General features: G+C 43.8%; 1 protein-coding gene across 1 annotated transcript; it reads right to left on the bottom strand.

The window, feature by feature from the left end:
* Positions 1-8,568: 8,568 nt before the first annotated feature.
* Positions 8,569-11,780, bottom strand: LOC117249852 (complement C1q-like protein 2). Its single transcript, XM_033615649.2, has 2 exons — positions 10,871-11,780; positions 8,569-10,234 (listed from the first exon to the last, which is right to left on the bottom strand). Exons 1-2 carry the CDS (start codon positions 11,468-11,470, stop codon positions 10,055-10,057), a joined length of 780 nt encoding a protein of 259 aa, XP_033471540.1. The 5' UTR covers positions 11,471-11,780; the 3' UTR covers positions 8,569-10,054.
* Between the last annotated feature and the right edge of the window lie 270 nt (positions 11,781-12,050).

Here is a 12,050-nt window from a genome sequence, read left to right as displayed (position 1 = left end):
CGCACGTAATTGTGTTTAGCCAACAAAAGCATGTGGTCAGGTTTAGGAAAAACAGAACAGGGCTTGGCTTTAGAGTCAAACAGGATGCGAACACCGCTGTCCAGTGTGAAAGTCAGTGTTTGTTGGACCCGTCCACCACCACTCCCACTCGCCCCACTTGGACTTTTGCCTTTTTAACTTTCATTCTTGTCCCGCCACATTTCCAACTGACGCCGCTGTGCACTGTTAAACTATAATGGCGACCAGCCACATATCATGCTGACATTGAAAGATGGCTTTGCTCGTTGGTGTCTGATGCCATAAGTCAATGCCCAAGCGCCAGATTTAGATGACTTTGGGGTGAGATGAGGTTGCCTTAGAATGAGCTGTTTACATCTACATACAAGGCAGGTTCTCTTCCACGGAGTCTGCCATGTTGTTTGTAACAGTAGCCCAGAACAGACAAAACAAACACCGGCTTGTGATTGGGCCATTTGTGGGCCATTTTTTTTCCTGCATTTTCATCTTTGCCACCGTAGTTCTCCTACACGCTTGGCACATGGGAGAAGTTTCAGTTGGTTGCAATCTCTAGCCTCACCGTTAGATGCCACTAGATCTTTAACGCCTGCGCTGGCCTCCCAACGTGCAAATTTCCCCCAAAACAAGTACCCATCTACAGCGGTGGCAAAGCACGAGATGCATCAGGCTATGCGAGACTAGACAGAGCCAAACTACCTGTTCCTCCCTGCTTCTGTGTTTTTAAAATGCTAAGCTAAGCTAACCACCGAGAGAGGTATCAATCTTCTCATCTAACTCTTGGCAGGCTATTCTGTTAAAGTTGGAGAGTAATTCATTCTCATAAGATTAGTATGAGCAACACTGTTTTGGACTTTTATCTCATTTGCATAAAAATGTCCATCGCTTCAGCACCAATTGATGTATATACAGTCGAGGTATCTTCAGAAATTCTAAGCAAAAAGGTCTTCAATATCACTTAAAGAGAAGATCTCTTTCCTTACATCAGGGTGAAATATAATATTTTTTAATTATGATTACAGAAATGCTCCTCTTATATTGGCCAAGACCTTTATGTTAGGGCTGCAGCTAATGATTGTTCTCATTATCAATGAATCTGCTTATTATTTTCCTGATTATTTTGTTTGTTGTTTGCTGTAAAAAATGTATGAAAATAGTGATAAACCCCCATCACAATTGCTAAAAGCCCAGGCTGACTTATTTAAAGGTCTTGTTTGTCTGACAGTCAACAATCCAAATATTTGTTTATTATCATAGAGGGCAAAGAAAACCAGCAAATATCCACACCTGAAGCTAAAACCAGAGGGCTGTTTTATATAGGAAATGACTGAAACAATGGATTGATTGTTCCACTTGTAGCACAGCTCCCTCTCAAATGACTCAAAAGCAGCTTTAAATCAATGAAGATCACCTTTTACTAGCTGCCACTGCAGCCTTTAAAGTTTATGTCCTTTCAAAAACAACAATAAGCTGTGGCACGATAGATATTCAAGAGTGACGGTTCAGTGCATTATAATGACTCTGAAGTGTTCAGCATTTGACAGGAGGTATGTTCATGAGCCTGGAAGCTTATCGTCTTTGCAAAAGCACCCACGACATTATATTATTCCCCAAATAGGCTTAACCCTGAGTTTAAACCTCCAGGGACTCATTTGTCTTTTTTGTGTTTTGTTATTTACCTCCACGAAGAAAAAAAGTTGTTCAGTTTGCTGTTTTATCCCCTCACTGTTTTCTGTTTCCTCCTCTTTCACTCTCCTCTCCACGTTTCCCAAATCTTTCCCTCGTTTGGCCGATTAAAGCACAAAAGAGATGTAATTTTCAAAGTGCAGACTGACAGATGAAGTGAGTCAGCATTTGGCTGAATCATTATCCAGCATATGAATCATTATACGGAGAATATATTTCACCAAAGCAAAAATATGTATGAGTGTCTTAGTCTCAGTGTCTGTGTTTGCTGTGGATTGTTTAGGTTCACTCTGGAGACCTCTGGGACATGAAGACAACTGACCTGTTGAAATGAAATTTTTTCGTAAGCTGTATGGATCATTTATACTGAGAAACATAGAAATATTTGTGTGGTAGAACAGTAGGAGTAATGTTGGTGAAACATAAAGCGAATAGGTCTCAGCGTTCAGGAAAATAAGGAAATGTTGAGTTTTCCAGCAGCAACTTGACACAACTTCTAATATGGCTGATAGCGAACATGAAACGGTGAAATAAAGCAGATTTCTAAAGTACAAACAGGACACAGGAGAGAGACTAAACTCCAAACCACAGAGATTCAGTTAGAAGCTACAGATGTACTGAGAGCTGAACACAGAGACTTTTAAGACGCCTTTCTCTCTGGTCTCCTGCAGACAGAGGTAGAAAAGGCTAGTTTGAGAGGGCGAACAGGGGTCGTCGGTTGTTGGCTGCTGTTGGCGAGATGTCACCACCACTACCTGCTTGAGGGTGGGCAGCCCAGCTTTTGGACCTACTCCAGAGAAGGTCCATCTCTGGCGCAGCTCGGGGTGGCATGGAGTGTCTTAACAGATAACGGAAACGCAAATTGGCGCAGCATGGCTTGACTGGACGCGGCCATAAGTGACAGAGGAAAAGGCCCACAGTATTGTACGTGTGCTACTGAGGTAATTTCATTCATCTACACTGGTGTGTGTTATGTAACGCAACTTGACCCTATATCAATATAAACGGTATTGTCTACATCTATATCTTGCTTGAAAATATATTGAGATATCGTACATAGTCGTTATATTGCCCAGCCCCAGTACATACAGAATACTCCATTACAAGAAAATGTCCTACCTTCAGACTTTTACCTGTCTTACTTATGACTTATGATACGATTCATGGACATTATCTTGATCATTTTTCTGACCTTGATCTTGCCAATTGTGTTTACGTAGGAATGTCACCAACATTTTAGCCAACAGATGTTTTCACGAACATTGTCAAGCCTAGTTCACATTACAGGATTTCCACCGCGATTTTGACGTCGCAGAGGATCTTGAGAGCCGCCTTGGGTCAGAGGTGAGTCGGCAGATAGTCTGCCATGACGAGTCCTCATGTGTGAACAAACCTACGAGCAAACCCCCTAGCCTGCTAATGGGACTGAATATTTGGCATGCTAGAAAACTGGAGAAGTCTGACATGACTGACAAAGAGCGTCAGCCAATGAGAGGCGGGATACGTCCCACGTCAGCACGCAGGAGGACGGAAGAAATATGAGGAGGACAAGCCGCAGGGTTGCCAGGTCTGCTTAGCCGCGACTTTGGGCTCGTTTCTAAAGTGGAGTTGCTTATTTGGGCTTGCTCTCTAAATGTCATCTTTCTCTCTATATATCCGTCTAATAAGTTATTTAAACGCATGATAGTCACTAGTCGATAGTCTTTTGGGCTTGTTTCCATAGCCCTGGTTGCTTGTTTCTCTCCCAAGATCTGGCAATACTGACAAGCCGGCAAGCAACAACAACGATGGCGGCGTCCACAGGATCACGGGGAGTGCGTTGTGTTTGGACCCAGCCCCTGGAGGCAGATCTGATTCAACGCTGGGAAGAATATCCATGCCTATACGATGTGTTGTCTCCAAGTTTTGTGATGTCGCTGCATTATCTGGGGCTCTGTCGGCGAGGGCTCGGTGGAGAAATCTTGTAGTTTGCACACACAGGTCGTAATGCAGTTGGTGAGACTCCCGCTGACAGAAACACACGTCGCCAGGTATGAACACTCAAAAGATTACGATTGTCTCCACGACACAAAATCAGGGTGAAAATCATGGAATGTGAACTCGGCTTAAGACTAGGGTGCAGCAATTATTCCTTGTTTCTTCTACATCTCCACCTATTTGGACAAGTCCAAAGAAAAACACTTCAAAGACGACACAGTGTAGCCCACCAGTAGCCTGCAGCTGCACTTTTGGAGTGTAAAAGGCAGTCCTGATAGTTGTTGGCTTGCCAACCCCTCACAACCAGCCAAAATGTGTCATTGTTTGAAGTTTTACCCTCCAACAATGTTATCCTCTACTCCGTGATCCACATCCTCTACCAGTAAACTGCCCTGCTCCCAGGTTGTCCATCCCCGGGAGCCGACTGCAGCACACTGACCAGATCATGGAGGTAACTGCAGTGTTCCTGGAGTGTCCGTTAGTCGCAAGAGGCATCACTTGGTTTTGTTTTATTTGGCCCAATTTTGTATTTAGTCTTAATATCCAAATTTTGAATATGAATATTCTTGCAAGGGCATTCATGCATTATTATGCTATTATATTAACATTATATCAGCAGCATAAAATGGTCCCAAAATGACAATAATATTGTTTATCGCAATTATTTCTGGGGCAATAAATCGTCCAACAAAAACAGTGATTGTGACAGCCCTATTCCTGATGCAGAATCCCCTTCTGTCAGTGTTATATTATATTATTGGTTCATTATTGTGCATTAACATGTTGCAAGTATTCCCAGAAACTTAGACTGCCCTCCTCACGGCAACAAGAAAAATACAATATTCCAAACTTCAATACATTCCTTATATATATAAATGATCAAATAGAGTTTAATCTACCAGACAGTCAGACAGCCATTGTTCCACCACACACAGTCACATCTTTAATGCACCTCCTCTCCAGTTTTACCTCCTTTCTTTTATTTTCCAGTGAGGACGTTCTCCTCTCCCAGCTGTGTGCTTTGCGAGCACACCAGCTTGAATGAGACTTAGACAACAAACAAAAGCGGGAGATAAGCAGAAGGTTTTTAGGTGTCAGATTCGGCTTTCACCCCTCTCTGCGGGGCCCTTCAGATGTCCCTCTTTATATTTCGCTCATGCCACCCTGGCATTTGCATCTCAGGCATGAGCGTTACTCATGGATCAATCATCGCGGGGAGGAAATCAGCGGAGTGAAAGAATGAGGAGAGGTTTTAAAAATGTCCCGATGATTGGCTGCCTGTGCAGAGAGCTTGTCGGCTGCAATTTTTCATGTCGATTCGGCAATCAGGCGCTCGCTGGAATCAACCGAGGCAGCAGGCTGCTTTTTATTGCTGGAGACACACGTTTGGGCAGCAGGGCATAATTAGATTAGACTCCAGATTAATAGGGTTTAATTAGAAAGATCATAGTTTACTGTAATTACAGCGGCAAGGCCTCACACACACACACACACACACACACATAAGATATGGCGACACATGCTATTAGTACTCCAGTATGATGCCTGTTGCTCAGCTGCCTGTCAAGCTGCATTCCCCTGAACACTGTGTGTGTGTGTGTGTGTGTGTGTGTGTGTGTGTGTGTGAGGCCTTGTCCCACTTATCACATCCATCAGAGAATTTCACTACTCTGTCTGTCAGTCAACAATCCCTCACTGTCACACAGACCAGGGGGACAGATGATCATCTATCGTGTTGTTGTGTGTGTTTGTGTGTGTGTGTTTGTGTGTGTGAGAGCATCCGTCTGGCAGCTGGTGACATGCACTGCTGTTGATGTCTCAGTTGGTGTCAGCAGCCCCACTTTTCATCCTAAATGTGTCTGCAGCGGGAGCCGAGAGCCTTTACAAGACCACAATGCTTTGATCTTTACACAGTTTAAAAAGTCTGCTGGTGACATCATCACTCCGGCTCCCATTTTCAAAACCTCCCCGAACAGTGATCATCTCTAACAGGAAGTGAATTAAACCTGTTTATCTTATCTTGACCATCTTCTTGACACGATGATGTGACCACTGACGACATGGCTGCAGGTTCAGCTGTGTTCATCATGCCTCACTGATTGGCTCACAGAGCGATGAGACCAGTGATGTGACGGACTGAGAATGTATTTATTAATCACCACACCCCCCGAGCGATATTCCACTTCACCCAGCCCTTTTGCACTTTGTGCTGCTGCGGCATACATGACCCAAAATAGCAGGTGTGCTTGGAGACATCCACCCAGACATATCAGTTTGCACTTGTCACTACGCGATCAAAAAAGGGCTCAGTGTTTCCAACATACCTCCCGTTGTTCATTCATGAAAGAATGTCCTCACATACTTAGTGATGTTATTCTGCAAGAACAGGTGTGCTTTTTATTTATATTTATGTGAGATAACAACAATCTAATATATTTATAATGTATAATTAGCGATGAAATATGAGGAAACTGGTGGAAATGGAGGCAAATAAAACCTGAACTGTATCAGATAGATAAGGGTTATCAAAAAAAATAAATGAATAAATTTACTGCCACATTAGTAAGTGTAGACAATAAGGATGCGTGGGATGTGACTGAAAACAAAATCAGTGCCAGCTTTATTCCTGTTATTCTTGCTTCTGATAAATGCACAAAAAAGTGATGCAAAAGTGGTGTTACATCTTATCAAATGGTCATGGTTTGACAGGGGAACAAACTTTCAGAGTAAGCATGGAGCCCACACTCATACTCAAGTAAATTTGTCCTCGTTCAGTACTTGTGTTAATGTACTTAGTCAGCATTGACCCTCTGTTAAGCCCCGCCCCTTTGTGATGGTCTGACAAGCGGATGGAGTAAGCGTGGAGCCCACACTGTAACTAACTGCACTCCCTGAAGAAATATTATCATATTTTTGGGAAAAATTAAACAGTGATTCCAGAGAGAAGCAGACAGAGGGGTCTACAGTCTGTGTTTGAAGGATATATCCAGGATGTCAAACTGACTCGGGTTAAAAAGACAAAGATAGTTAGAAGCTAAAGCCGAACTATAGGCTACAGATCACAGTGTAAAAGTGAATCACCACATCACTGCTAATCGCCACACAAGACAATGAATATAAAGGGAAACTTTGCTGATATTGAACCAGCTGTGTGGCATCGCAGTGTGTGCAGATGGGGGAAGCCAAACACCTTTAATCTTTGCACAAAGTGATGACACAGAGCTGGTTGAATATCAGCAGAGTTTCCCTGCTTCCCTTCACTGGTTCCTGTACAGCAGGGTCGGTCTTTGTTTCACTGTTATAATCATTAAAAAGCAAAAGCAGCATGTGTATACATTCAGTAGGCTATATCTCAGGGACAGGGAAGAAACGTATATCTTTTTCCAACCTCTCCAGGTAATGAGTATCATTAATACATGACGTGCTCCAGGCACAACATTTAGCTCCAAATCCACAAAATCCAGCCTGAAAATGAAGGAAATCTAAAACAACTGCATTAGAGTTTTTGAGAGTATTTCCATCATCTGGTCTTAAATTCCATTTGAAGTGTGAGAAATGTCGTCAAAAGTCTTCAATTTAACGTGTTAACACTTGTGGACGCCCTAATTTCATCCTGGCTTATTCTTCATGAATGTGGCATTCACTGCCTCCTTTGTAGCGAATAGAGAAACTAAACCAAAACCATACTATCCAAGACTAATGAATCACAAACTGTACCATTTTCATCAGCCGTAGAAACAACAATCCACCTTTTTTTTTTCGCCGAGCAGCTCAAGAACAACACAATCCCCTCTGAGGAGGACAGTTAGTTTGTAGAGTGCGGGAGAATAAGCCAACACCTTAATAGAAGTTTATCTAACCAGACACCTAATATTTGTTTTCCATGATTTCTATTTAAATTGACAGGGGTGGTGTGTAAACAGCTGTTTGTGTGTGTGTGTGTGCGTGTGTCTGTGTGTTGCTGAGGGGATGGGATAAAAAGAAATAATAAATTAAACAAAACAGCCATCATCTTAATGAAGGCTTACAGCCATATCTGAGTCTGCGAGAGCATTTGCAAATCTTAATACAAGTTAATCAGAAGTGAAACACAGGAGCCGGCAGCCACAGGCTTCTCCCCACATTTATACCTGAGAATATCTGAGGAGACGCAGAGGATGTATTCATGTTCTGTGCCACTAAGCTCTCCTTCAAAATAGAAGCATATAGTTATAATAGTAATTAATGTTTGCTTATTAAATGTAGTCTCTTACACAGCACTGCCTCTGAATAACATAGGACTAGCAATGCAGCTATAAACTGTTTTGCTTTTCCATCAGTTTGAATTTCAATACATCTATTTTTAGCCCCTGACATGTCAAAAACAAGTGGAAAAAATGCCCCTCACAATCTCTCAGAGCCCAGGGTGACATCTCTGAGTTGCTGGTTTTGTCTGATCAACTGTCAAAAACAAAATATGACAAAGAAAAGCAGTTACTGTTGATCAACTAATACACCAGTGATTTGTTGATGGACATTTGCAACAAGTAGAATTTGCCATAGACTGGAATAAACAGAATGTGACATACTTGATCTGATAAAAATGTGATTTCAGTACAAACCAGCCCAGAATGAGGCTCACTGACGAAAAAGTCTGCAAGCTACAGCAAAGCAAAGGACTTCCAGGGATGCTCCAGGACCCTGTGAGGCGGCATGCACTTGACACTCTCTTGCCAGAGTCTGATCCTGAGGAGCAAAATACAAACAGACAAATTGCTCGCAGAAACATGCAGCTCTGACATTAGATTACACAACAATCCATTGCTTCCACTTGGATTCACTTTTCACACAAACTTTTTTTGTCAAACAATATTTATTTGCATATATGACAACAAAATATAACTGATACAATATTGATGCAACACTTCCGTTTGTGTCTCTCATGTGCGGCTATTGGGTTATTGAGTGAAACACTGAACACGACTCAAAGCACCACGGTTTTGCTATAGCTATAGCAATCAAGATGGCCTAGATTGTTTGCATCTTATCTAATGTGTTCCACTGACGTCATCGCACCAACTGATCATATCATCTGAAACAGGCCTGGCTTATCCAGTTCAGGTGTGTGGCAGGTGAATCATGGGGAGAAAGACATTGGCTACAGTATGTCTGTTTGAGTTGTTGCTCGTTCTGCTTTGGAGCAAAAAAGAAAAGAAAGAAATATAACTGGAGATCGGGCTTTTTTAAAATCATGTGGCTCAGAATGTCGGTAGTTTAGTTACCAAATAAAGGCCTGGTCACACCAGAGAGTGTTTGATCTGCACAACTCGTGGATGTATAAATAGAACTGGAGATGCCCTGTTCACTCCGATGAAAGTTGCTCAGTTGCACATAAAGCCAAAAGAGTTTGACTGTCTTCTGATTGGGTGGGTCCATAGAGCATAGTATAGGTGGACGGTGCAACACAGCTAAGCTACCGTAGCGTCCTCCATGTTGGACTCTTTAGCTCTCTTGCTGCCTTCAAATAGAACTTGTGAGCTCATGGTTACAACATGGGAAGGCAATGGCATCTAGAAGCCACCGAGGTTTAGCAAACTAGCAAGCAAGTAACATCAAGCAGGAAATGCCGAGACATAATGAAATAGGAAAAAGATGCGGCCGCTGAGAATGCCAACATTTTCCTCAGACATATAAAATTACAAAGAAAAACAATATATGACTAACGTTACAATATATTATCTAACCATCCACTGAAAAATGGACTTTCATGACCTCTGCTATTTCTGAAAATGTCAGCAAACACGTCACAACTCGTGAACTCTGAGATTTCCACTGAGTCATAGTTCACAAAGGTTAAAATATCTTTAAAATATTTGTATTTTCCCCACAAGAGAATCAACTCATCATGGTGATTCCATTGAAATGAACTGGTGTGACCGGGCCTTAGGTCCAAACACTGCTGGCCAAGGTGTACTCTGAAAACAGCTGCTCTGACTTTAAGTTTATCTCTCGATTTTAATGGATTTCTTTCATCATGTCAGTCTGAAATATTAGATACTGTTAACACACACACAGTGAGCAGCCAGTAAGACCTTTACTGGAGCTCATTTCCCCAAAGCAATTTAGTAAACTTAGGAAGCACGACTTTCTCAGCTCAGAGCATACATGGGGTGTTATTGTAGGTCTGCAGTTGTAAGATACTCTGATGACAGTAGAGCATCTGAACTTAAGTGAAACCAAACACACAAAGGGTCCCTCACTAAACGAATAGAACATACAGATAAGCCTGTGTGTTGTGGCACCTATCTTCAAAAGAGGAGAAACATATTGGACCGTACACTTTAATGGAAACAGTTTTCAGCTGTGATCACTGTCCATGGAGCTGCTGCCGTGTGGTTTAATCGGGGTATAAGATGAAGCCGGAGAAGGTGCTGTACTTGTTGTTGTTGCCTCCGTGAGCTTTGCCGCCGTCCAGTTTGACGTAGATCTCGTCTCCAGAGTCTAAGTGCAGCACGGCGCTGTTGCTGGCGTAGTCGTAGTTCTGGTCTGCGTCTTGAGCTATGGCACTGGCTCGTACCTGGGGGGGAAAGGGGACGAGACTTCCTGTGATAAGCGTTAGAAGCAGAATATATAGAAGCAGAAAAGTTCATGTGTGCCTGAGAGGCACAGTGAGCAGTGGTGCAGCTTTAAAAATAGACACTCAGAAGGTGAATTAGAGGTTAAACCCACCACTAATTATTTAAGATCAGTAATAAAAAATACATTCTGACCCAGACACTTATCCAAATTTGAGTCCCTTTGCAGCATCTTTAATGAACACTGATAATGGTGAGACACATATCTGACCCCTCATCCAGCTGCTCCATGGAGCTGTTGGCATCTGGGAGGAAACACGAATCCAAACAGGGTTTACACACACAAACTGAGTATGCACACATGCTCAGATATGACTAAAAATATCACAGATGTTGCCCTGGAATCATCACATGTAAATAGTAGGAACAGACAGTTATATAAATCGTGTTAAGGAGAATAACTTGTGCGATTTTGTGCGCTTTTTCGTGCGTAAAATTCAGATTTTTATTCAATTTGGGATGTAATGCTGCGATGTTGTCATAATACTATAATATTTGGTTGTTTTATTAATTGGACTGGTTTCCCCTCAAGTAAAGCCGTTTTGGGATCGGGGCACCATGTTAATCTCTGCTCCTACCTGTCCGTTTTTGCACAGGTCGGCCCACATGCTGGTGCCGTCTCCTCCCCGCATCAACACATGGTAGGTGAAGAAATAGATCCCGGACACATGGCAGGTGAACTTCCCGGTGCTCGCGTCGTAGTGGTTCCCCAAGTTTGTAATCACGTCGTCAAACTTTAACACCTCATATCCCTCATGCGGGTTCTTCAGACCCACGTAAAAAGCGATCCTGTAACTGTTGCCCGTGGAGTTCACACCGTCCGGTTCAGCGTTCTCACCCCCACCAAGTCCGGTTATTGCCGGGAAGGCGAGTCTACTGTCGCCGCGCTCTCCCGGTGGTCCCCTCGGACCTGGGGGTCCTGGTTCTCCCGGTGGGCCCCTTGATCCCGGTTTACCCGGTCGCCCTGGCTCCCCGCGGCTCCCCTGCGCCATCGGCGGATGCGGAGCTACCCCATTCACATTCTGGATCACCTCCATGGCGGTGGCGCTTCCCGGTTTCGGGGTGTACGGGTCGCACACCATCCGACAGGTGCCCATCATCTCATAGTAATGAGCGGAGGTCTCAGAGGTGCGGAGCAGCAGCAACGGGACGGCGACGGCCAGAGCCAGCAGGACCATCGCGACGGCGCTCACCAGGAAGACCACCGGCCACTTCCTCCGCGCGCTTCGGGGACGAACGGATGACAGAAAACCCGCGGAGCCGCTCTGGAGGGGAATTGTGACGGAGGACAGAGGGGCTTTGAGGACGGCAAAAAGGAAAGAGATGAAGTTAATTAAGTGCGCATCTCTCGGGTTCAGCTCCTCTAATTGGTGGCTTCAAGCCCCGGGCAGCGGCTGTGACCGGGGAGCGGGAGCGCGTCCTGGCTGGATGGAGAGGTGCGCGCGGACAGCGGCGTCCAGCTGCAGCCAGCTGTCAAAGGCAGTGAGGATAAGACCGGAAGATAGGATATAGGGCCTTCAAATTAAAACAGTGCGGGTTGCGCTCATGCATAGAGACAATATGTAAAAGAATATGCATATCATCAGCACTGTTTAACGACACTGCGGTGTTTAATATGCACCGTTAGCTGCGCAGGTCAGAGCCAAAACTGCAGGTAACTTTTAATAAGCTCAGGCTCCACACTGATCACGTCTGACAGAGACTTTGCAGTCAGATGTCAGCAGGCCATCACATCTAAGATTTAACTCTGAAACCGAT

This window comes from Epinephelus lanceolatus, chromosome 24, assembly GCF_041903045.1.
Source record: "Epinephelus lanceolatus isolate andai-2023 chromosome 24, ASM4190304v1, whole genome shotgun sequence".
Taxonomy (NCBI): Eukaryota; Metazoa; Chordata; class Actinopteri; order Perciformes; family Serranidae; genus Epinephelus; species Epinephelus lanceolatus.
This window is presented reverse-complemented; position numbering and strand designations above follow the sequence as displayed.